The sequence below is a fragment of the Xenopus tropicalis genome, chromosome 8 (assembly GCF_000004195.4).
Source record: "Xenopus tropicalis strain Nigerian chromosome 8, UCB_Xtro_10.0, whole genome shotgun sequence".
NCBI lineage: Eukaryota > Metazoa > Chordata > Amphibia > Anura > Pipidae > Xenopus > Xenopus tropicalis.
The window spans coordinates 105,357,319-105,385,282 of record NC_030684.2 but is presented as its reverse complement, the minus strand read 5'-3'; the positions used below and the strand labels follow the sequence as shown (position 1 = coordinate 105,385,282).

The following is a 27,964-nucleotide window of genomic DNA, read 5'->3' as shown; positions in this document are numbered from 1 at the left end:
CTCTCCGGATTGGAATTTCAGTAGCTATCTAGTTGCTAGGGTCCAAATAACCTTACCAACCAGGGAGCATTTTAAATGGGAGGCTGTATTTAAATAGGAGAGGAGTTGAATAGAAAAACAAGAAATAAAAAGTAACAGTAACAATAAATCTATAGCCTCACAGAGGAGCAATAGACTTTGGCTGCTGAGGTCAGTGACCCCAATTTGAAAGCTGCAAAGAGTTAGAAGGCGGCGGCAATAGTTTAAAAAATAAAATAAATAATGAAGACCAATTGAAAAGTTGCTTAGAATAGGCCATTCTGTAACACAGTAAAAGTTAACTCAAAGGTGAACCACCCCTTTAGGATGATGAAAAGATGTGAGGCCTCATTCATGAACATGCACACAATTTTTTTTGAGAATTTTTTTCCCCATATAGGCACCTGAGGGCTGTCCCCTAAAGGTGCCACCCTAGACATAGGCCCTCAGGTGCACATATGGCAAATGTGGGCATGTTGTTGACATATAAGGTCTTGTTTGGGAGGGACAGGGTGCAAATTGAAAAAATTAGCATACTGCCATAATTTTTTTCTCACAATACACCCTCTGCATAGAAACTAGCATTGTCAAGTGTAAATTTTCATGTATGGAGCACTGCACATAATGCCTGTTTGCACTGAACTTTTGGCATACACAAATGCCCAGTGTATGGCACTCCAAGCAGTGCAATTTTCTGCCCCTTGTGCCTGCTCATTTGTAAATGGCCCCTTACCAATAATTACCAAGGCTTACACAGCCAGCACTTATATGGCACCCAAAAGGTTCTCTGTGCTACAAACATACAATGGATTTGTCCAACATATTGCGAGAAAAAAATACTGATAAACCCATAACTTTGTTAAAAAAAAAAAAAAAAGGTTTTTATTATACATTCCCCAATAAAAATAAGGGAAATAATGGAGATCTATTAGTCTATTTAGAGGTCCTTCTACATCAGAACTCTTCAGCTTAGGTTTAATAAACCAGTGTGGGGGTTAAACAGCCCTTACAAGAAATGGGCAGTTTTGTACTATGCCTCCTGGCACAGAATACAGGTCTTATACCAATGCTGTTCATACGTAAGTGGCTTTAAAGGACTCCTTGGAACAGTATGACTATATGTTTTCCTTCACTTGGAGTTTACTCCACTCGCCTCGTGGTGCTTTTCAGTCACAATCTTCAGATAGCGCTCTCGTATTGGAGGTAGCTGCTCATACAGCTCAAATCCCACAGGACTGTCGCTGAACAGCTGTTTGTAGAATAGGAGATGTCTCCGTAAATCCTGAACAATAAATATAATGTTAATCTTACAAAAAGAACCAATCTTGAAAGTCTAACGCTCCATGGGCAGTTGTATCAAATTCTCCGATGCAGAATGGACTGACTAATACCTGTGGCACAAAACTTCTACATAAGCTGACAATGGTTAATGGCTGCAACACCCACACACCTGTACCATAAATGGTGGTCTTATGCTTTTAAAATGGGGGCTGGACTAGATCTCTCCCTTATAAAAGCTACAGTGGGGGGGGGGGGGGGGGGGGGGGGGGCTGCCTGTGATCCAATGTTCTGAAGCTACAGCTTCTCTTCACTTCCTGCTGCTCTGATGTTTTGTGCTCTCATACTGTGTGTGGCCTCTTGTATCCTCTTTGTCTTTCAGCCAGTTGGCCAGAGACTATACTAGATAGGCCTGTGTATAGCTGCCTTTAGCATTGGAGTTCTCCCATAACCGCCTTTGCATTTCCCTTTATTTGCTGCTGTTCTGCCAATACTCATGAAGAACCAAGGTTATTTGCCTTGCAAACGTTCATTCAGGTGATCTTCAGCTCATTTTCAGAACCTCATATCTGCTATTAAATATACCTTGTGAAATGTACGTATTTTAAAAATTGTGTTTAACTGAATGGGAAGCATTCTGTGAGAGGTAGATAGCCTTCTCATTGCTGCTACTTATCAAGGGTGCTACAGCCCTCAGAAATAATTAGCACAGTCTATTTACAGTCAAAAGGACTAAAATACCTTTTCTAGTATATGTCACATTCTAATTGAGATTCACCCTATATATGATAGGTGGTGGCTATACATCAAAGGCTTGCCATAGGCTGAGCAGGAAACTTGCTCAAACAGTCTGATTAATACATAAGTCCAAGAGTCAAGATGATCCATTGCTTTAACTGTTAAAAGATACTTTCATTTGTCATTCCTTTGCTGAAGCCTCCAGGGGACTAGAGAACTGGAAAATGTGCTTCTCATTTTTAACTCTGCAACAAAAGAAAATTGAGAGCCTGTCTCTCCTCTCTCCTCTCTGTCCAAAAAGACTGGACAGAACGGTTACAGACCTTAGGCTAATGGGACACAGGGCATTTGAGTCAAATCACCCCTGAATATGAAGCACCTTATTGGCCACAAATAAACTGTGACAGGTTGACCTCTACACCAAAATGCTTAACCGAGTGTTTTGGCTCTTGCCTTACATAGCACAACGGACTTTTTGACGATGGCAGTAATTGGCATTTTTGGGTGTTCTGACTGCAGCCTTTCTCAACTAGAGCTAGTTGAGAAAGGCTGCAGTCAGAACACCCAAAAATGCCAATTACTGCTACTCCCTACAGGAAAGCAAAGAAAGCAAAGGAAGGCTTGGCTTAAGGCAAATGCAAGTGCTGACAGATGCACACTATTCAGAAGTGTTTGCTCCAGTATTCCTAAACAGGGTCTGCTTTAGGCAGTGTATCCCATATTTTTTGATGGGACTGGTGACAGCACCATTTTAAAGTAAGAAGCGCTCTGAGGCCAGTTGGAGCATTCTCATAGATGCCACAAGTAGTGGTGATTAAAACACTGTATGTATGGTGACCCCCAGGTTTGGCCGGGGATTCCAAATAGGCCCTGGCATTGAGGTACAAAGAGCACTGTACCAGACCAATAAAAAAAATGACTGTTTCTGTGGACAATCCACACACTTGTTAAAGCCGCACATCTGTCGCTGCTATACTCACTGCAATAGTGGTGCAAGCCTTCCGCAGGACTGGCAGATCCTTATCCTCTAGCAAACTGTTTGTGTAATGGAGCCGCACACACATACATATGCAGTCGGGGAGCTTACCCCATTTATTATGACCACCTTGATCAATGTTTCGGGGGGGGGGGAAACACCCTCCCTTCGTCAGGCCCCTAAATCTAGACACACTTGGGCATTCTGAAAAGCCAAAGCATTTCTTATTAATGTGAAGCAATCTGGGGTGAGTAGCAGCACTTTGATCATTGCCATATGTAGCGAAAATCTGTTTTTTTTTTTATGGCCATGGCATTTTTTGTCCTGTGACTCAGAGTTTCAACTGCTGTCTGGTTAACAGCAACCAGGCAGCAGTTTGGAAATCAGAATGGAATAGTAGTAGAAGGCAGCCTGAAAAAATAGATAAGCCTGTGGCTCAGTTAAAATGGCTAAGCGCCTTAAATGTATGCGAGCGCTCTACTTGTTCTTATCTCCAAAACATGGTGATGCTTAGCAAGTTATCCAGGGAACAAGAGCATTGCTTCTGAATAAAGAGAGTGCAGGTCGATTTCTTCTTCCTGACAGATAGCAATTTCACTTGCAGGGTGGGAAAAAACCATTAAACAAAAGCATATAAAGCATAAATGCTTAAAAAAAACTAACCATATAAATAATGATGAATTAAAAAGTTAACCAGAAAAAGTCCATCTATAATATGCTTATACCCTGAAACTAAAGCTGGATATTTCATACACTGAAATATCCAAGGGAAGAGGTTGCCAAACTTACAGGTTTCCCCCCATATATATATTGGGCCAAATGATCTATCACAGTGACAGGAAGGAAGGAAGGCTGTTGGGGTGAGAGGGCAACATCAACAAGCTGATGCAGTCCTTGCCTCAATGAGATTTTTAGACCTGCCCCAATGATATCTGCCCCATTTTTGGCAAGATGTTAATTGGGCAAGCTCGAAGAGCCCCATACATCGGCAGATACACTGACGACTCGTCCTGAAGGAGGAGAATCGGAAGCTTAGATTTGCCCATGTATGGTAACACATATTTAAAAAAGGACTTTTGATCTTATTCTCCTTTGTTGGGGAACTGATTTTTCCCTATAACATGGAGGTTGTGGAACACATACCTGGTCAACCAGTAGATAGATCTTTCTGAGCATGCTTTTTCTTGCAGCATCAACTTCCTGTTAGGAAAATCACAAATACCAATATACCAATTAGCATTTATATTCATATAATTTAATGTGATTCAAGATTAAACTCATACAATGGAGAATAATTTGCTGCTGTGTTCATATTGCTATCACCCTACCTGAGCCACTTGGTCTTGTGAAAAGATGAAGCTGTTTACATGAGCTACAGCCACAACATAAAGAACAGGACACCAGGTCTGGCGCAAAGCTCCTGTCACCAGGGTTCGGAAGTAGAGATGAAGGAGATCCAGGTTATCCTCAGAAGGAGAAGTATATAAGGCAAGTGGGACAGGTAACTAGAAGCAAAAGGCACAGGATAAGGATTTTTACATGAATGAAATAAATAAAATAAATTCATAATTTTTTAATTCAGTTCCTCCAAAAAGGATAATACCATGCAAAAAATATTGAACTGATTGATTGAGATTTAACACCAAATGACTTTTAGGGTTTGGATTCAGTTTGGCTGAGCACAGTACTGAATCCAAATCATGCGAAAAGTAGGGGGAACATGATAGGTGTTATAGGGAGTTTGGACAATTAAAAAACACAGAAGGCAAAACATCCAAAATTCCTATGCCAGTCTTGAGCGGGTTATTCTAGCAAAGAAATACTAAACTATATGTATATAACAAAACCAACTGTTGCACAATCACTTCTTCATTTGTAAAACAAACAAGTTAGTGCTGGGATTTTTTGCTTCTTATTGGAAATAGGCACTCTCAGTGTTAACAGCCTATTTAGGAGCGGTCATAAGTAGAGCAAGAGATGGCATCACTTTAGAATGTTTGCCTGTGAATATAAAGTTCATTGGGAATGTGACTGCTTAAAAGAAGAAAAATACAAAAAATTGAACCATTGCTGCATGGTAACTGGACTTGGGTGTTTTGTTTTCTACTTGCATTGCAATGCATTGAAAACAGCAAGTATGACCAATTGTTACAAAACAAAGCACAAGTATACTTTAAGAACACTAAGGTAGAGGAAGTGCTTCTAAGAGGTATGGTGTTATGAATTATGAACAAAGTTTCCTGGAGGCTCATATATCTGTGATGCTTCGTCCCAATGGTACAGCCAAACTGATGAACATTCTACTAATTTCACATGTTGACCACTTTCTTATTACAATCCTTGATGATGTCTCACAAAACCAATTTAAAATTTTAAAATTAAAGAGAAAGGTACCTCATATGCAAAATGATCCTACAAACTTTGTTTATAGTTCTGAGCACAAATTCCATATGGCTTTATAAGCCACATGATCAATAAATAGGTTGCATGTCCAACAGTGGTACATCATCCTGCCCACAAAGATTCGGACAAATACCAAACTAATCCAAACCATAATTTGCATATCTAGGCACCATATATGAAGAAAAAATGTTCACATTCATTTATCATCGGCTTTAAAATCATGTCAAGGATCAGATTATAGTTGGCTGAACCAATTCCTGGATTTGATGCATCCCTAATGTGCAGTATTACCCATACTCATGCATTGTCTACATCTACAGAAAAAAAAATAAACTAAATGTAAGGTATTTTTACCTTTTACATTGGTAGAAGCAGATTAGATACAACACTTCTCAGATGAACAAATTTCTTAGTTTCAGCTTGTGAACGTAAAGGACTTTACCTCTTTTAGGGATACAGCAAGAGACCTCAGGCAGCTCACACGTTCTCCGAAAACAGCCTGCCTAAGTTGTACACTGAAACGCCGCTGCAATGGAAGCAAAACAAATGTCCCAAATAAGGGATCACCAAAGGAAACACTCTCAAACTGTTCTAGAAGGTCCATGTAGAAGTCATAAAATGAGGCCAGGCCAGGAACAGGAACATCCAATTTAAAGGACTCCAAACACTTATTCTGGCTGTAAAGCATCAGGATGGCTGTAGTATATGCATGGACAGACCCTTCTAAGAATAGGTCTCCCCCTGTGAGAAAGACGCAACTTATGCGAGCTAGCTTGGCCGCAGTAGGAATGTTCTTTAAGCATCCAGGACGCCAGCTTTCCAGGAGAAGAAGCCACTGAAGATTTCTTGTGATTTTATTTACGAGATCTGGAGGGAGAGTATTCACTACATTGCCCCTTGTCTCTGCATTAGTTACTTTATTATAAAGATTAATTAGTGGGAGGAAGGGCCAATCAAAAGGCAAAATCGGTCCTCTTGTTTCAGGAAGCATTGCAGATTGGAGAGAACAAGTCCGCTCCTGATAGATAAATTTTGACCGACTTAGCTCTTGTTCCATATGAGATAAGTGTGCTAAGTAACAAGCTCTAATAGAAGGAAGGTCTTTGTAGCCTTCTTTAAGCAGAACACCTCGGCTGGGACAAGAAGAGAAAGCTACTGATTTAGGAGGTTCCTGTTTTGAAGTGGGAGCAATATGTAGGATATCAAACAAGTCAGCTGCTTCAGGGCCTCCGGCTGCTTCTTCTCTGAAATGAACATGATCAAAATACCATCAGGTTTACCAAGGAAATAAAACAATTTTTGCAAGTAAATATAACATATCCATTAGTTGTACCTAAAGGAAATTAAATTTTAAATCAGCAGGGGGTGCCAAATGTTAGGTGCCCCCCAGTAACTGTAATGACTTAACTGATACATTGGGCGGGCCTGGTGTACTTCTGAGTAAGCTAAGTGATTATTTTCACTGGAGGTAAGCCCAGTGATTTAACCTTTGCCTCCCCTTTAAGAGTATGAAAGGGAGTAGTTGCTGTACCCTCATTAACCACGGTTTTAAAATAAAATGCTTAATAATTAAATTGCTTTTAATTATCAAGCCTGATATGCCTGGTTGTGTGATACAAATAGATCCCCAACTCACAGAACCTTAAGTACCCAAACAAAACGGTGATAGTTACAGTGAGAATGACAAATGTTCTTTAATATACTTTATAATGAGGTGACAACTTACGGGAAGAAAGATGGGTTAAAGATGAGCCCCGAAATGAGCTGATAAGCCAAGTATTCACTGCCAGGCAGGAGCCTACTCACTAGAGTGAGGGAGACACTGTGGAAAATTGAAGCATGGTGGCAACCATCTGGACACATGGCAGCCTACATAAGCATTAAACAGAGAGAAAAAAAAAAAATCCGACTTTAATCAAGTTATGGAAACAACCAGAGTTAAATTGAGTGAACAAGAGTGAATTAAAGGGCATTTCAAGCAAAAAATAGTTTGATTAATGGGCATACTGTCCTTTCTAAGGGTAACGCCACAGCAGAGGTGCATAATATGCAATTCAAATAAACATGCAAGAAATACTATGTGTACAGGTTCAGCCATAATATGCAAACTATTTAAAAAAAATAAATGCGAACTCTAATAAGGCAGTTTGATTATAATGGGTACCTCCAATATGTAGAGAAAAAATGAAAAACTGAAGTGGTGAAGGCAGGAGAAGAGTTACATATTTGGAAAGTAAGGCTGTTTTAGAAAAGGAATTAAATAATTACCACTTTGTTTTGCAGAGACAACACACAATATTGCAGGTGATATTCATGCCGCAGAACCCAAGCAGAAGGAGGAGTCACCGCTGGAGATTGGGACTCACAAATCTGCCATAAGTAATCCTGCAGTCCTTTGGACTCCAATAGAAAGGCAAACTGTACAAGAAACAATGGAAACATCAGAAACAAACTGGGATTAAAAAAACAAGCAGGGCTTCCAGTTCCAGATGCTAAGGGAAGTCAAGAGGTAAAAATTCTATTATAAAGTGGCTCACTATCTTGACCACCCCACCTGTGTAATAGAAGGAAGGTCCATAAATCCCATTTTTCTGCACACATATAACACAACTGTTTCATATGATAATTCAGATTAAGTTTCAGATGCAGTTTGTTATTTGGCTAAATCTTTTTTTTTAAATCCCTAGTTAAAATACAGAATATGTAAGGGCTATGTTACAGATGAACAAATACATTAATAAGATAATATACACAGCCGACCAATGTACAGTGTGAGCCAGATATACAGAAATATTACAATAAAGAAGAGTGCTGCTGAGATATAAGAAACATAGAATATGCATTTACTGCGCATTGCTGCAGTACTGAAGGCCACAGTGCTTTGATTCCAACACATTAGGATGCACAGACTAGCTTGTCACTTGTACAACTCCTTTAGGTTTTTGTTGACTCTAGATACAAGTCCTAACCACAGCACATACACACAATCACAATTAGACATGCAAAGCATGCGTGTATGGAAGTCATTAAACCCACTATTTTTTCCACCTGATTTTAGCCACCAACACAGCACCATGTAATTCATGTCACTGATTTCAGGAATATATAATAAGATCTGCGCTGGAGACCTCACCTTACTGGTCATTCCCTTGTGGGTGTTACAAATGTTGCAGACAAGGTTAAGAACTGAAGTCAGAATGGAAAAAGGAGATTTTGTTCCTGCCAAGGTCAGTGCAGCTTTTCCTCCAGTGCATCCCAAAGACACAATGCTAGGGACCGACTCAGGTAGTGGGGCACAGGAACAGGGGTTACAAACAGCTGAACATGGTCTATCAGCAAACAGAGAAAGTATTAAAGGTAAATAAACATTCTTCTCATTGTATCAGGCAAAGGATACAGAGCCGTATTGGTTCTACAAAACATGAAATTACCTGAGAAGGTCCCACATGGAAGCTACGGTAGGATGATGCAGAAATGGTAACAGCACCTCAGTAGTTAATCTCTCGAGTTCTTCATTACATATCACAGTGTCCAGAGAGGGCTGGAAAAACACAAATCAAGCCTTTTTCTGATCTAGAATCACCCAGCTTTACTAGTATCTTGTTTGGTTTTTGGCTATCAATCAGGAGCAATCAATATACATTTACACAGACATGGACACTTTGAAAAGATGCAGCTTCAAACTTTAAATTACAATAAAAATGTTGCCTAACATGAAATATTTATATGACATGCTAAAATGCAATGATATATATATAGATGGGTATTTTTGTCAGATCATTATAACTTAACCTGTTGTCTTTTGCTGCCCTACAGTGGTGGATGGGAACATCATATATAAGATTATAGGTGCTAAATTGCACTACTGCAGTAGCTAACTAGAAAGGGAAGTTTGAGAACAAACTTCGTGTTGGGTTGAAAAACGTGAAGTCACTGAATGAAATCTGATCTGTTGTTGGCTCTGCCCACTTTTTCTAACCTTGGACCACAGTTATATAGTAAAAACCACTTTGCAAAGTTTGGGGACCCTGGTTTTAATAGTGTCTGAATGGCAGCAATTTAAATTTCCCCACTGAAAGTCAACGAGTGACATCTGACTTTTTCTAACCTGGAACTGCAGTTACCCAGTGACTAACTCTGCAATGTTTAGGGACCCTAGGATTAATAGTTAAAGAACGGCAGCAGTTTAAATTTAAGCCAATAAAAGTCAATAGGTAAATTGTGATTGGTGGTTGGTCAGTGTGCCCACTTTTTCTAACCTTGAGCCAAAGTCACCCAGTGACAAACAGTGGGCACCCTGGCATAAATAGTGTGAGAATGACAGCATTTTAAAATTAACAAAAAAAAAAATCAATAGGTGAATTTTGATTGGCTTTTGGTGGCCCCTCCCAATTTGCCTTTTTTTTTTTTTTTTTGAATGCATAGTCACCCAGTGAACTCTGGCTTCAAACCAATAAAAATCAATAGGTGAAATCTGATTGGCTGTTGATGGCTCCACCCACTTTTCAAAACTAAACCGGCAGTCCCCTAGTGACCAACTGTGAAAAGTTTGGGGACACTGGAGTTAATACTGTGAGAATGGCATCAGGTTGAATTTCCCCATTGAAAGTCAATAGGTAAAATCTGATTGGCTGTTCACAGCTCCTCATATTTTCATTCAGGCTAACCCCATGACTATATGATTCAAGTTTGGGGAGTGTAGTTGTAAGCTGTAAGATTGGCAGCAGTTTCAATTTCCCCATAAAAGTCAATAGGTGAAATTTGATTAGCTGTTGTTGGCCCCTCCCACTTTGGGGTCATCCAACAGAAGTCGCTGTTTCATTCGGGGTGACCCATGATTATGTTATTCAAGTTTGGGGTGTGTAGCTTCAAAGCTGTAAGAGTGGCAGCAGTTTGAAAATCTTCCCTGTCAAAGTCAATGGAAAAATTGGGGTGTTCGGAGCGGCGCCACAAAAACGGGGGCGTGATCGCTTAGAAAAGCACAAGCAACCTGCTCCGCTATAGGGCAAAGAAGTGTGGAGAGTTTGGGTGTTGTACCCCTAAAATTGTAGGAGGAGTAGCGTTTAGAAAATGGGGGGCGCTAAGAATAATAATAAGAAGCGGAAGAATTAAGTCGAAGAACATTAGTAGTTTGGGGTTTTGAACCCAACACAATAACAATCAATCAGCAATTAGCTCTGAACAGTCTATGTACAAGTTAAAAAATAAAAGCATGTCTGGTTGGTACATGTAACCGCACTGGTGCAATTTAACACCTATGTTCCTAAATTAACTCAATACCATGTACAGGATAGGCAGTGCCTACAATTTGACAACTATGCCACAAGGCAGTCAGAAGCTTAAATTGTTTCTCACTATATCTAATATGGAATATCATGAGTAGCAACAAAACACCCTTTTAACAGCAGCTAAATACCATAAATATTTATATCTGTGAATACATCATTTCATTGGACCTACCTGCCTGCTGGCTGCTTGGTAATAAGAAGCTACAAAATTAAGAGATGCGGTGGCGAGAGGCTTGACCAAATCCCACATGCTAGGAGTGGACACTTCTTCCAGACATTTTCTTAGACATCCTTCTACTAAGAGTAAAAGCCCAGTCACCTGATCCCATGATACAGATGGAGGAGGAGTCTTTTCCTTGCCCTCTTCTTCTTGAACACTAAAATATATTGTACTAGTTAAAGGTAACCTAGTCAATACATATACAAATGGTCAAGTGCAGTACTCCATTTCAGTTTATAGGACATGTAAACCCCACACACAAAAATTTAATCAGTGAACAGCCTTTTTTAAATATTTCAATTCCTGCCACACTGGTTGTCCAGAGGTTAATAGTAAGGCTGCAAACATCTCCTTAATCACTTAGATTTCCTTCTCCTCCTGTAACCCACTCAGCCCCACCCGCCCCCCTAGGGAATTTGCTTTGATTCCTGGCTTGCCAGACATGCTCAGTTGTTCTAAACTCAGATTACTAAACACGCCCTTCAGTCTAGCAGCCATTGCTGGTTCCCACAGAAACTCAGCTCTAGCTGTCTGCTTCAATTTTTTTTTCCTGAGCTCAGCTTTACCATTACAATGTTCAAACAAAGCAAAACTTTTATCAGAGACAGTTGTGCCTGTGTGAGCCTGTATTCTTGATGAAATGTATGCTGAATGAAGGTCTTTGTGTGTGTATGCTGTTTGCAGATTTAAATGTAACTGATTATGTATCAGAGGAAAAATGGCCACCGGGTGAAAGCTGCTATTTGCTTTAGGAAAATGAGATGGTGCTGGCAAGCGGAGGGGATATAAGCAGTACAAATGATGCCATTTGGGTGGGGCAGACATGCCCAACTGATATACATTGTAGGCAAATGTAGGCATTACATGTCCTTTAAAAGTTCATTATCACATCAATTGCAGTAGCAATATTTCAGGCCTTATTTGAAGAAGTGCAGCCATCACTGAGCTGTGCAAAAAGATGCATGTGCTACTTATTTTCTATTAACAATTGTCAATACATGTGTGCAATGAGAAAAGGTGGAGCAATGGATCACGTTTACTTGATTCTTTGGTATAACAGTGGTTACTGATATTGCAGACAAAGACCCCCACAGTTAGTAGGAAGTTTACATGTAGATCCTGTTTCATTGACACATTTTATTACCTGCGAAATTGAGCCTCAATCTCAGCTGTCCATCCTGCTGTCTGAGTTATGTGAGTTAGCAGAGTAAGCACAGATGCAGCTCGCTGGATAGAGAGAAGGGACATTTTATTGCCTCCCCCGCATGTGTAGATAAGGTGAGGCAGGGACTGAAGAAATTTCATAAGCACAGGGTACAGTTCTCTGAAATCAGAAGCAAAGGATACACAGAGTTCAGTGTGCAGCTTTAAGTCTATATTAATTTGTACCAGACTAATTTAGAGGTTGAATTTTCTCCTGGGCTCTGCGCTGCAGCAAAGTATCCCAGGCCTCTTTAGCCTCTTTATGCATTAATACCAACTACTGGTACTTAATAAATATATAAGTTGTCCTAAACTGCACTGAACAATATGCCATAAGTTTTGAGAAATATAAGATACTGGTAAGAAAGCAAGCTTAGTTTATGAATTACATTAGACACACCTGTATAAATCACAGGCTTGACCATAGGCAGCAGCCACAGCCCACATCCGAAAGGTCTCAGTGCTCATCCTCTCAGCTTCCTCTTTCTGTAGAGGCAGATCTTGCGGTTCCTGAGCAACAAATCTACTGAGGCGGTTCTTCAAGTCAAACTTGTGTAGCTTAAAAAATACAAAGACTGTCGGTACAGTAGAATTCAAATTATGAAGCAATGCAGCAGTGAAGCACTAAAAATCATTGCAGGTTTTACTGGAATACAAAGATGAAAATTTTGTATTTGCATATATGTTAAATCTGCAAGCTAATACATTTAAGCATCTAACACAATATATGGCTGCACTATGCTATCCTCATTGATGTTCCTTACCAGCCTTGCAGCTGAATGACGGCCTGAGGATCCCAGGACCCTCAAAAACTTCATGGCAGCAGAGCATGGAATTCCATATAGGTTAGTAGGACCTAGGTCACCAGTATTAGCTTGAATGCTCCACTGAATAGGAAGGAATTCCTGCACAATAGTCTCTATCAATCTTGGACAATCCAGAAGCTATGGATGACACAAAAGGAAATGAATGAACCAATCAGATATAGTTGCTCTGTACACACTACTCTGGAAAGCAGTACATCTCAATTCCTGTCACGGTGATCCCCTTATCTACACTCCATATACAACTCCCCAGGTTTCTTCCTTTTAAAATATTGCAGGGTATTTACTCCAGATTACTACAGTAACATTTTGGCTCTTACACTACTACATAATATAATTTGCATATTCTCCCTGTTGTAGTCCATGTTAAGCCGCACTTATATGCCTTGCATCTGCTTTCTGCTGTCCCTCTAGTACGTACAATAACCTCAAAATTATGCCTTCTGCTACTGGAATGATTCAAACTATTACACTACTTTAGCTGTTCTTTTCTGCTTACCTGATTCCTCCAGATAATCATCTTGCACTGCACACACTGGCATACTCATTTTTAGTAAGCGTAGATCTCTCACCTGACTACAAGCTGTCACTGAATGTCTGGCAACATGTGTGAGAATATCAAAAATGTCCAAAACCACAGATGGTGCTGGCCGCACAACTTCAAGGATGTACCGAAGTCGGTGAAGGAGCTTGGTTTTTAGTAGTCCCTAGAGAATAACAGAAAATCAAGTAAAAATGTAGAAATATGATTTAAATAGATACATCTGTTATATGTACTTGTAATTATATGACATAAATTTTATATAACAACCAGGAAAGCTGAAAGGAAATATCGAGGTAAAGCAAAGACATTTTTTTTACTTTTATGAGTATATAGGCATCCAAGCAGACTTGCAAAAATACCCCAAAGAAGTCACAAATATCCAACTAGACCATGTCAGGTGCAAAAAAGAGGATCAGATTGTGCACTGGCTTCACTGCTGAATATAGCTCTTGCTCTAGAGTCATATTTTTACTAATGAAGTAATGGTGTTGGAGCTAGTTTAGAAACTAGTTTCAGTTAGACCAGTAGTAGAAAAACCAAATTTCACTGAACACAGACGTTTGGTACTTCAATGTGAGCTGAGACACTCATCTGAAAACCTATAAAATTTCTTGGTGTAGCGATGTTCACTAGAAAGCAGAATAATCCAGGCAACCTGACAAGAACAGGGCAAGTTCCTGACTGTGACTGTTGGTCTTCACATGAAATGCTAAATAGTAACAATGATCCTGAGGTTTATATACAGGACTCCCCACTGTTAATCAGGAGTGAATCATCAATCAACAAATACTACAAGTTGCAGGCAGGGCCCTAAGGTCCATTACCAATGGGATGTTCTGGGCATAATATTCCCACTTAATCTTACTATTCACTTAGCACCAATAATGAAAGTGTTTTCTTTTTACCTTTATGGCATCATAACGTGCTACATCAGGGTCTGACTTTTTTTCTTCTTTTGCCTTTTTCCTTTTTTCTTTTCCTATCATCTGTTCCAAACCCTCTGCTTCCTCATATTCATCATCTTCTTCTTCCTCCTCTTCTTCACTGGGTAGAAAGGGGAAGACCTTGGCTCCTTGGTACCACAAAAAGGCTTTATCAAGGTATTCCTGCCCATATTAAGATAAAAAACAATTTTTCCTATTTAATGTTTAAAAAAACCTTACTAAGCTGCCTGAATACACACAAAGAGCTCACCACAAAGGCACTACTTTTAGTAACATTACTGTTTATTAATTTATCACAAACAAGAAGCACATTACAGAGATAACTGGTTACCACAGTCCTTGCCCCACTGAAGCTTTGAATCTAAAGGTCCCCATACACGAGGCGATTTCACTCGTTGTGCGACGAACGATTATATCGACAAACGATCGTATGGCGATCGGGTTTCCATACGATATGCCATCCACGGGCAACGATAATTTGCAAAAGATTTCATCGTATCATTATCGTAAAATATGTACGATCGTACATCTACGTACGATCCAATGTCGTGGCGGAAGCAGTATTTATTTATTTATGTTCGTTGACTTCCGCTGCTGGCAATCATGACATGCGCCAAGAACAATTGTTCGAAGACAAATGTCTGACACTCACACCAACTGGCAGATTTTATCGTTAAACGACTAAAATTTTTAAACCTGGCCGATCGATTTTGGGGACGATAATGTCGGGTCGATTAGTGGGCCGATGATCGTTCGCACACCATCAACTATACGATAACTTAACGATAGTATCGGATCGTTCGGGAATCGGTCGTTTGACAATAAAAAATCGGCCCGTGTATGGGGGCCTTAAGTTCCCTATCATACAGCACACTAGGGGGTCAATTTCATCAGGAGCCAGTTACATGTTTTTGGAGAAGCATGTGAAGAAGCTGGAGTGGCTAGAGGAAATGGAGACATGAAGAGACCATAGACCAGAGTCAGGACCCCAGCACTGCAAGGTAACAGTGCTAACCACTGCAACACAGTTCTACTTCTTACTGTAATCTAAATTTGCATGTGAATAAAAACAAATAAAAGTAACGTACAAAATAGTAATAATGCTACTTGCCTGAAAATGTTTTGTTGATAAGAAGATTTATTTTCCCCTGTGATAAAGAAATGTAGGGGACTCCATAAGCTAATTCCCCTACTAGCTCAGTAAGTCTTGGGTGTAGCTGAAACCTATTCCCTGGGAGAGGAATGTGTTGCCATAAGTGCCCAAAAGTGGAGCGAGTTGATTAGGCCCATAATTTATTTAAGGGGAGAAAAAAAATATCACCTGGAGGACATGCTGAGGATCCTGGAGCATAAGCCCAAGTAAAAAATGCTTGGCGCCCTATGGGAGGATGGACCCTTATTAAAATTTGGGAAAGTGACCCTGTGAGGGAGCTTAGACAGTGGATACCAGATTCTGTAATAGAACATAGTATGAGTGTTAAAAGGCAGGGTAGCTAGAAGAGCAGGATGTGCTCCATTGAGGCAATTTAGTGTGCGCTAGTTGGTAATTGCAAGCATGTAAGTAAACTCCAACAGAACTTATTGTGTGCCACAAAACCTGATATATAGAATATACTAAACAGCAAACAGAAAGATGGATGTTTTGGGCATGTTACAATATATGCTGCCACGCTTTTCTGCAGAAAAAAAAATGAAAGAAACGCTCTGCATAAATAAGGCATACTTTTACTTTCCTGACATTCTAGAACATGCATTTACCTCATCTTCAGGTGACACTAGTAGAGAACGCAGAGCACGAACTGCCGCTGCAATAACATTGTCTGCAGTATCATCTATAGAAAAGCGCAGAAGGAAGAGAAACCCAGCATCAAGAAGCAGTTGCAGGACACTCCCCTTCAGTGCAGCACTGAATTCCCCCTGCTTTGCCTAAAAGAGACCAGAGAGAAGAGCTAAATATATAGGCATCAAGTGAACTTCTGTATGGATGAAATATGCGGTATGTTAATGGAAAGGTTCAAAGGTAGAATACCGTTTGTCTATGTATCTGAGGTTTTTTTTCAATAATTAATAAGCATCCAGTAGCCTCATGGCCTTTATCAGCCTTTCTTAGTCTTTGCCTTAACTTAGACACCGAGTGTAACACAATGCTAAGGGGCTGATTTACTTACCCACGAACGGGTCGAATGGAGTCCGATTGCGTTTTTTTCGTAATGATCGGTATTTTGCGATTTTTTCGGATTCTTTACGAATTTTTCGTTACCAATACGATTTTTGCGTAAAAACGCGAGTTTTCCTATCCATTACGAAAGTTGCGTAAAAAGTTGCGCATTTTTCGTAGCGTTAAAACTTACGCGAAAAGTTGCGCATTTTTCGTAGCGTTAAGTTTTAACGCTACGAAAAATGCACAACTTTTCGCGTAAGTTTTAACGCTACGAAAAATGCGCAACTTTTTACGCAACTTTCGTAATGGATACGAAAAACTCGCGTTTTTACGCAAAAATCGTATTGGTAACGAAAAATTCGTACAGAATCCGAAAAAATCGCAAAACATACGAAAAAGTCGCAAAATGTTCGTTTTCAAGTCGGAACTTTTCCAATTCGGGTCGGATTCGTGGGTTAGTAAATCAGCCCCTAAGTGTCAGTTTTCTGAAAATAGTTAGAAATAGTACATCAAATAATTCTGTTTAAACTTACCTTTTTAAAGGAGACATATCATATAAAAATTAAGAATGTACCAGTGAATTATACTCCTCTCAATATAGAAGGATTGTGCTTAAAAAAGTTGTATTTCAGACTGATTTATTACTATTCCCACCCGTCTGTTCCACTTCCTGCTGGCTATATTCTCTGGATGTGCAGGGGAGCCGGCGGCTCTCTGTATACTGTACTGTAGGATAGGAACCAATCAGCAGCTAGGCTGACCTGATAGGGAACTGAAGTCTGTCTGTGCTTGTGTGAGTGCAGGGCTGTGATTGGCTCACCCCCTCCCTACTTTGCTTATCGCAGGGACCGTTAGGACACGCCCACCCCTCATTTCAAACACGGTCAGAGAAGTGAGAGGATCTATAGGGAGCTCCAATAAAGGGGCCATTTTTACAGATAGGTTTAGTTTTTAGCACAAAGTGAAACCAGCACCATATTTTATTCATAATTGCCTACACTATTAGGATTTTTCCCATTTATCCAATATGTCTCCTTTTACAAAGGTAATAATATCTGCTATATCTGTTGAAAGAACCATGTGCCAGAACAGAATCATCATTCTGATCAGTTTTAATAGCTATACAACATATCCTTCAATAGGAATAGCTTCAAGTATACCATATTTAATACAGAAAATGAAGAAGTGATCGAGTTTAACTGTAATATTCCAATGATAACAATTTTGTTGGTATTTACCACCCATCATAAGATCAATATCCTTGGAAAATGCAGAAAGTGAACCATAGATCATGGTTTCACTTATAAAAAGGACAGAATAGTTTCATTGTTCTCTCACCTTTTGAACAATACGTCCCAGAATCTGTAGTGACAGAGTTCTCTGCTGGATAAATTGGCTACGAGAAAGATGAAAAAGCTCCTGGAGGGAGTAACCAGCTCTCTGGAAAGAGGTGAAGGATTATGGTGAGAATTACAAACACAAATTCTCTATACATCAGGCAAGATTTCACTTTGTAACAAGAGTATGCTAATATGCTATTTGATTTTTAAAAGTGTGGGCATTTTAAATGTTGTAGTGTGCAACGTTTACAATATTTTGATACAATTTAAACTTTTTTGATGATCTAAAGCAGCACAATCCCAACTATACCTCAGCCTCTTCTCCATGATGGTGCAAGCCCATGTGAGTTGGGATCTCAGAATCTGGAGGAATTAAATCTCCTTTCAGACTGAATCTTGCCTGCATTCCCTACAAACAGGAAAAAAAGGAACATTAAAAAAGTCCTTGAAGCCTTAAAATCAATCTGTTCAGATATCTGGCTATGAATCTTTTTCAAAGACTTGAAGAAATTGTCTGGGGCTTAAAGCATTTACAACACTGCTGTGAGGCACGAAAGCAGACTTGAAACTGAGTGCACCACAAGGTGTGAATAGCAAGTCAGCCACTTGCTGTGTTGCTGGGGTTTAGAGGAACATAGGTTGGATACAGCTAAGATCAAAGCTCCAGATAGGATTTCCACTGAGTATCTTTTACACCTCTGACTACACTGCCAAGCATCTTTTTACCAAACACCGGCCCAGGAAGGACTGTGGTATTTGTACATTCTCTCCTTCTCGGTATCAGGGACACAGCTGCTTGTTTTGCAGTCATATCTTCTTAGTCAGGAATCAGTTATCCACAAGACTCTTTGTTGGCATAGCAGTTGATACTTTAGTTTAGAATAGGGAACTATGACTGTGGTGGGTTTTCGAAGTGTACATAGTTCAGTTTAAGAGTTTTTAACCCATTTTCCTTTGTACCCATGGTTCCCCATAAACATTGTAGTAGCTCAGAGTTTCCTCCCAGGAGGACAGACACAAGACAACACAATATGAGAGTATCTATTCCCACTAACAGACACATGAAATATCCCAGAAGCAGTGGACATTTTAATAAAGGGCATGGCAGTATGAAAGTGTTCATGTGTAGGAAGGTGAAACCAGACCTTCTTTGTTTTATTTTGCCTGGCCAGTGGAAGATTCTTCATCCATTCCAGTTTCTCAAACTCTACAGCGTCCATGTGAACCCATTCCTTTTGTGGTTTTACTGGGAGATCATCAGCTAAAGAAAAAATAGGTCATCAGTTTGTAAGCCTCTTCATTTAACTTGTTACCCAAATTAAACTGGCTTCCTATGCAGTTATACAGGATTACAATTGTCATGAATAAGAAGTACCAAGTTTTAACTTTGCAGCCTCCATTCCAGCATTCTGCTATACTCCCTCTGCAACATCTGACTGTGTGAAGTAAATTAAAGGGACAGGACACACCTACGTCTATGCACCAAAAAACTGGGGGACTATGAAAATGGTAGTCTGCCTGCAATACATTTAACATCAAGGTACATAAAAAATCTAATTTTATATGTTTATTTATATATTTATGTAGAAATAGTGGCTGTGTGCTTGTAAATACCAACATTCAGAGGAGGAATGTTCTGGGCGTACAAACTGTTCCTTTATAAATTGCTGTAAAATAAATGGAAATGAACTGTTCCTTTATAAATTGCTGAAAAATAAATGGAAATTAACTAAGTTTATGAAAGGGATACATTTTTAACTCAAAGCTGCTTTAAACTTTCCCCATTTGCAATTGATGTACATGTGCTTTCTGTCTTGCTTTACATGCTGAGCTCATCCCCAGAGATTTATTGCTATTGATTGGCTCTGCAGAGGTCCTGCCACACAAGTGACAGATTACCTGCAACTGCGCTTTCTTTCTCTTCACTTCGCCTTGGACTCATTTCAGAGGTATCCTCTTCTGAAAGATATTGTGGCTCTTTTAAGTGAACAGGGCGGGGTTCCTGTGATGCTTTTACATTGCTGGAGTCACCATCTGTGGTTTTCTTGCCCTTCTTTGATTTCAAAAAGGCCACCAACTTTGGGTCTTAACACAGGAAAAAAAATTCTACATTAACAACACAGAAGTTGAAAGATGCAGCATGCATTGGAGACTAATAGACCCTTACATATGAATAAGTTGAGAGAGCAAAACAGTACTGCTGCACAGTGCTGTAGAGGGAGACAGCATCGTAAGTAACAGGCAATTAAGGGAAATAAGCATCTTCTCTAATGTGCTCTAAAATACTCATATTCCTCTTCAAAAGAACCCAGGGAGAATTGCACAGTGCAGCGTCTGGGGGTGCTGGCCACCTCTGTCCTTACCACATGCCATAGGGCCCCATTGAAGCATGTGTCCTCTTCCACTTCCTAACTTGCAAGTCTGAATTACAAAAAAGGGCCTAAGTGCCTCCTAGCTCCTGTCCCTCATACAGTTCTACTGAAATGCTCCCATTTTTCCCACTATGCACAATGTGAATCACAGAGAGGGATCTATGGTAACTATATTAACAAATGTGGCACAAGTGATGCTAGTATTTGTGCACTTCCTATATTGTTTGCATTATATCTATCTGAACAGGAATGAACTATTTTAAGGAGGAATTGTTTGCTTCTACCAAGTTGTGACAGCAGTTGCTCTTGTTCTTGCAGTATCTCCTCTTTAGACAAAGATCTCAGTTTCTCCATATTCTCCTCATGAATCTTTCGTGCTTCTTCCTGACCTGCTGAGATTCCAAGACCCTGTCCACTAATAAGAGTCGGTTTGTCTACATCCATTGCCTCTGCAAGAGAAGAACCAATGTTAACTATATAATGAATATAAAGCTCTGGTCCTGCCTGAGATGGGCTAGTAATTAATTATCTTTGGTTATGGACAAGGCTAATTTTAGGAAACTCATATCTAGACTCTGTAGGTCCACTCTGTCCAACAACTGGATCTTAACTTAACAACTGGCAAGATCGCCAGTCGAGCAGATTTTTCCCACCTTCAATTAAGCAACATCAGGCTGATCTGAATGTTCGGCTCTCAGGTCAAACAAACAGATCACAAAGACTTGAATACAGGCCAACAGGGCAAGAACTACATCAAGAAGCCTATGAGGTCCTCACCCCAAGGAATTTTCAAACCTGCACGATCAATATCTGCCTGATTTTCAGCTAGACATCAGTCTGGCAGGCCTGATGAGTGTCCCATACATGGACAGATAAGCTGCCAACTCAGTCACAAGGGGCCAAATCGGCAGCCTTAATCTGATGGTGTATGGCCACCTTATGTCTGAGAATCTGAAAATAATTTGATTAAACTGATCCAACTGCAAATGGAAGGGGTTGCAGTGCAATAACACTAAAACAGACAGACAATAGCCACCATCACTATTAGCAGAGGTCTTCTGCATTCACTCATTATTAATATATATATAGAACAGTAATACATTCTGTGCATTAAGCAGTACAATTCTTAATAAATCAGATGAAAATGAGTGTAGGACTATCCAGACTGGGGATGACTGTGATTCAGTTGGTGAGTTGAATATATTGCAATATATGGACAAACCATCTCTACTTTGCTTAAAGGAAAGGGCATTTCCTAGGAGCTTAATGTACAGAATGTCTTAATGTCCTATGTATATTGAAAATGATAAAAATTGATCCAAATGACATGAACATGAGACACAGGTTACAAGTGTGATACATCAGATGCTGTTAATTCTTACAGAATTCTTACTTGGTTACCTGGTAATGGTGTTGATTTAATCACATTAGAGGACAAGACACTGGTGTGATTTACCAAAGGACAAGAAAGCATTTGAGGGCTGGAGAGTGACTCTTCCTTCACTTGCTCAGCAGCTCTCTTGGCAGCCATTTTTTGGGCAAATATACTTTTTTTGGCAGTGCAGGGTAAATCCTGGAATGAGGAAATCACATGGTCTGCAAGTTTTATTGATACATGTTTTACACTTTACAAAAAAAATTATGCAGAAAACTACAGAACACTGGCAATTATTATCTAACAGCATTGTGTTTTTAATAACACTGTTTCCATTAAAAATGATTTTGATATATAATATCCAGTCCAGTCCTGAAAAACATCAGCCTTTTAAAATCCCTACAACCTGATGCATGTGTGTCTCTAATTACTGCTCCTTCACTTAGAGAATACTGTTTTGCAATCCCCACACCTACTCAGATACTGAAGGCTGTTGGGGGCCTTTTTTTTCTTAACATACTAGTCCTGAAATGGAGAAAGATTTCAAAAGGATGCTCCACAGCTAGCCTGTAAGTTATGGATTGTTTCACGGGGCTTTTTTTATGGAAGGATCTTAGCCTGTGCATTGTTTGCAGAAATTAGAATTCTTTGCAGCGATTTCTCCTCCATGGCTTCCTCGCTAATGATCTGTCTTTTCTTAGCACACAAGGAAATCCATCATGGTTTTCAGTTTCCTAGGCAACGGAAGCCTGTGTCACTAGATCATATACTTCCAGTCTAAGCTACGGATGTCTGACTAAAGGAATTTTATATTGTTAAAAATCAAAGTAAATTTCTAAGAAATTAGCATTGCTGGTGGAGTTGATTAGCAATAGAAATGTCTAAACATAATTTCATAGAATTCAGGTTCAGTGCATTGCCTTGCATGAAAGGAAATAAAGGGTACTTGGCTGGTATCAGCCAGCTTTGTGATGCTATGGTGCTACAGTTTTCCACTATTTATCTTCATACAAATCATAAGCACGTCCTACATTGATCTACATCCTATTATTGCAACATGATTGCACAATTCCTTATTTAACATTTGATACAATTTCACTGGTCAACAATACTGTTTGATTCTTGAGGATGAGAAAATCAATTATTTTGTAGAACAGAAAAAGAACATTCTTATTAGAGGCTTAATTCAATATAGTTTAAAATAGAAAGCAAATTTGCACGCATTGAACTCTAAGATACCATTAAAAATATAAGTGCAAAGATAGGACTGAAAAGGACAAAAAGAAATGTTGGCACAAAGTAAACTTCAAGTAAATGATCTTGGGCCTTTATATTTCTTAATGTCACAGGTTAAGACAACATTTTTGGAAATCAGCTTCCATTATTAAGGCAGTGTAATACCCATAAAAATGTCTCACCCTAGAATATCTCTATAAATGTAGTAATATTTAGACAGATTGGGCTTCTTATTATTCTCCGGTGCATACACAGATGTGGTATTTCCCCTTTAACTCCCAACATTCCATAACTGCAGGGGCTAAACAATGGGCATCTCTGATCTAGATAAAATCATATTCAGCCACACTTAATGCACCTAAATGTTGCCTTGTTGCCATGGCATATGGCAGCAAGGAAAGAATAAAGAAACTATATTTTTCTTACCTGACTTGGGACCTGGGACCTGTGGAACACCTGAGGAAATGGTAATCCGGTGGGAACAGGTGCTGTAATTGTGACTCCACTGGTATCCCTTTCCTGCAGAGTCAAAGTAGGAAAATATAAAAGCATGTGGACAGAGCTCAGAAAGGATGACAATCTACCTATTACTAATAAATAACTGCTTGCATCCCATAGTATTGTTTAATTGATTTTTAGGGGCACAAGTAGAAAACACGCAGGAAACAAATTACTTAATTACTGAATACAGTATCTAGTAGAATTAAGTCAAAAACAACTGGACTTTTCTAAGTTTTTTCTTGAAAATGTTTCACCACTCATCTGAGTGGCTTCTTCAGTTCAAATGACTGGTAGGGAATTCCCCGGCATTTAAACCCTTGAGGGTAGTACAGTCACAGGCATCCAATCAAAATGGTTCCATTAATTCTACTAGATACTGTATATCATGATTTGAATGAATGAGAATCTTCATAGTTCTGTTGGTTTAGACTTAATTCTACTAGATACTGTATATCATGACCTGGATGAATGAGAATCTTCAAAGACTTAATAACTTAATGTTTTCTACCTTAGAATCAACTATGCTTTTTGCTGGCCCATCTGTGTTCATGAACTTTTCCTCACTGGGTGAGACCAACTTTGGGACAGTTATTAAACTGCTACAACAGTGTTGCCCAACTCCATTTTCCTGGAGTAACAAAACTTGTCCACTGATAACTGCCCTTGCTCTGAGTGGATGCACTGCAACTAACACAAAAGACACTTATATGTATCCTAGGAAATTGAGGCACACAGAGCTGAGGAACACTTCCCCAGCTAAAACAAATCACAACCGTTCTGTGGCATTAAAAGCACATTTTTGTAATGTCCTTCAGTTCAATACTGAAAGCGGCTTTAAAGCTATGTGCAAGCCCATCTTTATAATATAGGGAGCCCTAGTCCAAGCTGTGGCAGTTGTATAAACCTCATGCACATTGTGCATAAAGTAGAGGAGAGTTTTCTTTCAGTATTAGTATTTCAGAAAATCAATGTGCATTAAAAAATATTTCATTACATATAAAAATTAATGAGGCAAAGAAATACATACATGCAATAAACACAACAGATCTACTTTAAGGCTTTGCCTGATAATGACAATGTTTCTGATTTTAGGAAAGCGCCACAGGAAAAAAACATGTCATCTAGCATCATGCTTTTCACTAAACCCAGCCGTTTGAATAGCAGGCAAAGGGCTTATAAACGTAAATGGCTTCCAGCTCCTGCTAATAGTTACATCGCTTAAAGGGGTGGCTCACCTTTAAGTTAACTTTTAGTATGTTATAGAAAGGCCAATTCTAAGTAACTTTTCAATAAGTCTTCATTGTTTGTTTTTCATAGTTTTTAAATAATTTGCCTTATTCTTCTAACTTTTTGCAGCTTTCAAATGGAGGCCATTGACCCTCGAGCTCTGTAAATCTACAGTTTAATACTGTTACTTTATATTACTTATTTTTTTATTCAGGCCCTTTCCTATTTATATATCAGTCTTTCATTCATACCACACCCTGGTTGCTAAGGTAATTTGGATCCTAGCAACAAAATAGCTGCTGAAACTGCAAGCTGGAGAGCTACCAAATAAAAACTAAAATAATTAAAAAATAAAAAATGAAGACCAATTGCAAATTATCTCAAAATATTACTCTCTACATAAAACTATAAGGTTACTCAAAGGTGGACAACCCCTTTAAGGGGATTGCAAACACCAAAATAAAACTTTGCATAATAATTCAAAGTTGACTCTAAATAAGTATATTCATATACAATGATTACAAGATATAAATTACTGTAAAGTTATCAAATGCAGTATTTCTCTGCCCTCTGCTATTCTGTGCACTGCTGGTCCTGATTACAATTACCACTGAAACAACGTTGACTCCAGTGCTTTAAATGTTTTGCGATAAATGAGGACCTGTTACCCATGAAACCCAAATTCCTTTTTTAATAACAAATCAATAGCCATTATCAAGGCATTTAAAAATGCATGAGGCATAGACGCGGGGCAGACACTTACCTTCACCCTCCCACCTCACAATCAATAGTGTAGCAAGTGCATGGGCATGTGCATCAGGTACCCCATTCTAGGGCATACACAAGATCTTGGGGTGATACAAAGCTTGCCTTAATAACAGTGTCCACAAAATGACACATGCCTGCTTACTGTGATTATGTAATGTAAAGACAATATTTATATTACTTATATAGTGTAAATGAAATTTATTTCGCTTGACAAACTCTATAGAAAAAAAAATTGGAATGATTTCTTAGGGTGACAGTTCCCCTTCAACACAGCAGATGATAAGGAGAGTCACAAGAATGTACGGTTTTGCCACTTACAATGATTTTTGAAAAGACAGTAGTGATATGCTGGTCATGCTGCTCCAAGATATCTTCTGGGTCTTCATCAGCAAATTGAACTCGTTCTCTTGCAAACTTTGATTTCTTGGTGGGTCCAGGAGTCAAAATTGGGGGTAAGTCTGGGAATTCTACAAGTCAAAGAAAAGCAATGGAGCTGTTTTACTCTTGTTTAACACAGCAAACATATTATGTGTGTTTGGTGAGGGGAAACCTTTGGAATATTGTCCTCATCTGATCAGTTGAGAATTATAGATACTGATTAATATAGTTCATTTATTACTAAAACAGTACTAGCTAGAACCTGATTTGCTGGTGTTGCTGGTTAACATAAACCTTTCATGAATATGGAGTGCAAATATAAATTGACATTACAGTGTAACTGATGCTCTACTTTCACAGCCTTAACAATATACCAAACAGGCCTCTACTGAGTTCAGGGGACCTGACAATTATCCAAGTACAGTCAGAGAAAGCAAGTCTCAGAATAAACAGTCGCATGTCTACTGCTGTGTGCAACTGCAGAAGTCCAATTACAACCTAACTGCCCCAGGGATGCACATTACATATGATAGCAAAGACATTTACATGGATGAGCCCTCTCAGAACAATTATATTCATAAACTACAAAAAAAATAATTCCAAAAAAAGAAGTGGGTTTTACAAAAAAGATGCTATACCCCAATAACTAGACCCAAATACATTGTAAACTAGTTTAGCGGCTGACAAAACACAATCCAATTAAAGAGGAACCTCTACTAACACACATTTGCCTTTCTGTTTTAGATTGTAAGCTCTTGCTAGCAGAGCCCTTTCTACTATTACTGCTCAGTGCTTTCACCATACCTCTGTAAGCAATCTTATAGAAAGCCACAGAACTACCAGCAATGCCATTTGGCACTCTGCTCTACTATACAGGCACTAGAGATGTTAATAAAAAGTTTTGCTTATCCCTGCACAACACCACTTGGAGATTTTTTTTTGGACCATTCCAGAAATGTAAACTCACCCTGAAGTGTTACAACATCTCTGCCAGGTGTTATTTGAGATGTCAAATCTGCTGAATTCTCAGCATCTCCTTTCCTTTTATCAGCCTTTCTCACTACCTTAGCAGCTGCAGATGTGTTGGAAGCAAGAAACTGATCCTGGAATTTGAGGAGGTCCTCCTCAGACTCCCCTGGCTTGGGGCGAGACAGCATCTTACTGTTCAGGATACCTACAAAAAGGAGTGATTTGTATTAAACAGAATATGAAAATGATGTGTTACTATTAAAGGTATAATGTGTAATGTGTAACAATCAACCTCAGCAAGTATCAGTTCAAACAGATTTACATTGAGGGGTGTATATCTTAACATTGGATACAAACATCCCGTGATGTTGCCCATAGCAACCAATCATATTGTTACTTTTGTTTTTTAACTTGTAGGTGACCATTTAACTCTAATTGCTGATTGGTTGCTATGGGCAACATCACCAGTGATATTTGCCTCCAATGTTAATAAATATACCCCTTAGGATTATTTTGAATATAGTACTGGGTGGCAGAATATGACTCCAAGAAGCCCCAGTAAATCCATAGTCATCAGGGGTCCATAGCCCAACTTGCCAATGGGTCCTTAGCAGACAAACGCACTACATACACTAACTATGTATTTTTAAAGACACGAGTATACAAATAACTTTTCTTCTACAAAGTTACATTGAAAAAATTCCAGAAAACATGATTTTATTCTGGCTGTGCAGACTTTACTTGTATTTAAGGGCCCCTGTTATCAGTAAGCTGCAGGGTTTGGAAGCGAGGGTGGAAGTCAGGGAGCCTGCATGTTCTTCTACCCCACATAGCTTTCTGTACTTCATGCTGTCTTTTTCACAGAAGTTTTTTCCCCAATAGAACCGCATGAGAATTGTACAGGGTGCCGGGGAAATAAAAACTACACTTCCTAAGTACAAAGCTCACTGACAGCAGGGCCCGGCTAGTACAAGTAAGTTCATACTGCCAGATAGTCCCGCTTGTCTACTTAACACAAACGCATCGCCACTTACACCTCCCGCAACGCTTCTAAAATCTAGCCCCATGCCCCATGTCATACACAAAATCCCGATCTCGCAATTCACATAACGCGAGATTGTGGCGTCACGAATACACGTAACCACAGTGACGCGTACGTAACCGCCTTATGGGCGGGGCAAGAGAGCATAGACGGGAAAGT

The 27,964-nt window shown here is 39.3% G+C and overlaps 1 protein-coding gene across 4 annotated transcripts; it reads right to left on the bottom strand.

The window, feature by feature from the left end:
• On the bottom strand, nucleotides 1–27,898 carry rpap1 (RNA polymerase II associated protein 1). 4 transcript variants are annotated; one of them, XM_012969336.3, is made up of 25 exons: nucleotides 27,798–27,898; nucleotides 26,762–26,968; nucleotides 25,735–25,883; nucleotides 23,347–23,439; nucleotides 21,711–21,882; nucleotides 20,594–20,758; nucleotides 19,837–20,022; nucleotides 19,083–19,198; nucleotides 18,248–18,346; nucleotides 17,936–18,037; nucleotides 16,195–16,362; nucleotides 14,398–14,598; nucleotides 13,521–13,655; nucleotides 12,889–13,068; nucleotides 12,525–12,682; nucleotides 12,066–12,245; nucleotides 10,874–11,078; nucleotides 8,845–8,954; nucleotides 8,547–8,742; nucleotides 7,682–7,831; nucleotides 7,140–7,282; nucleotides 5,856–6,657; nucleotides 4,339–4,515; nucleotides 4,154–4,210; nucleotides 1–1,300 (listed from the first exon to the last, which is right to left on the bottom strand). In XM_012969336.3, the coding sequence occupies exons 2-25, from the start codon at nucleotides 26,949–26,951 to the stop codon at nucleotides 1,148–1,150; spliced, it is 4,287 nt and encodes a 1,428-aa protein (XP_012824790.2). In that variant the 5' UTR covers nucleotides 26,952–26,968; nucleotides 27,798–27,898; the 3' UTR covers nucleotides 1–1,147. The 4 variants fall into 4 exon arrangements, with proteins under 4 accessions (XP_012824790.2, XP_012824789.3, XP_031746942.1 ...); XM_012969335.3 differs by having other exon boundaries at nucleotides 27,749–27,877; XM_031891082.1 differs by having other exon boundaries at nucleotides 26,762–26,969; nucleotides 27,721–27,805.
• Between the last annotated feature and the right edge of the window lie 66 nt (nucleotides 27,899–27,964).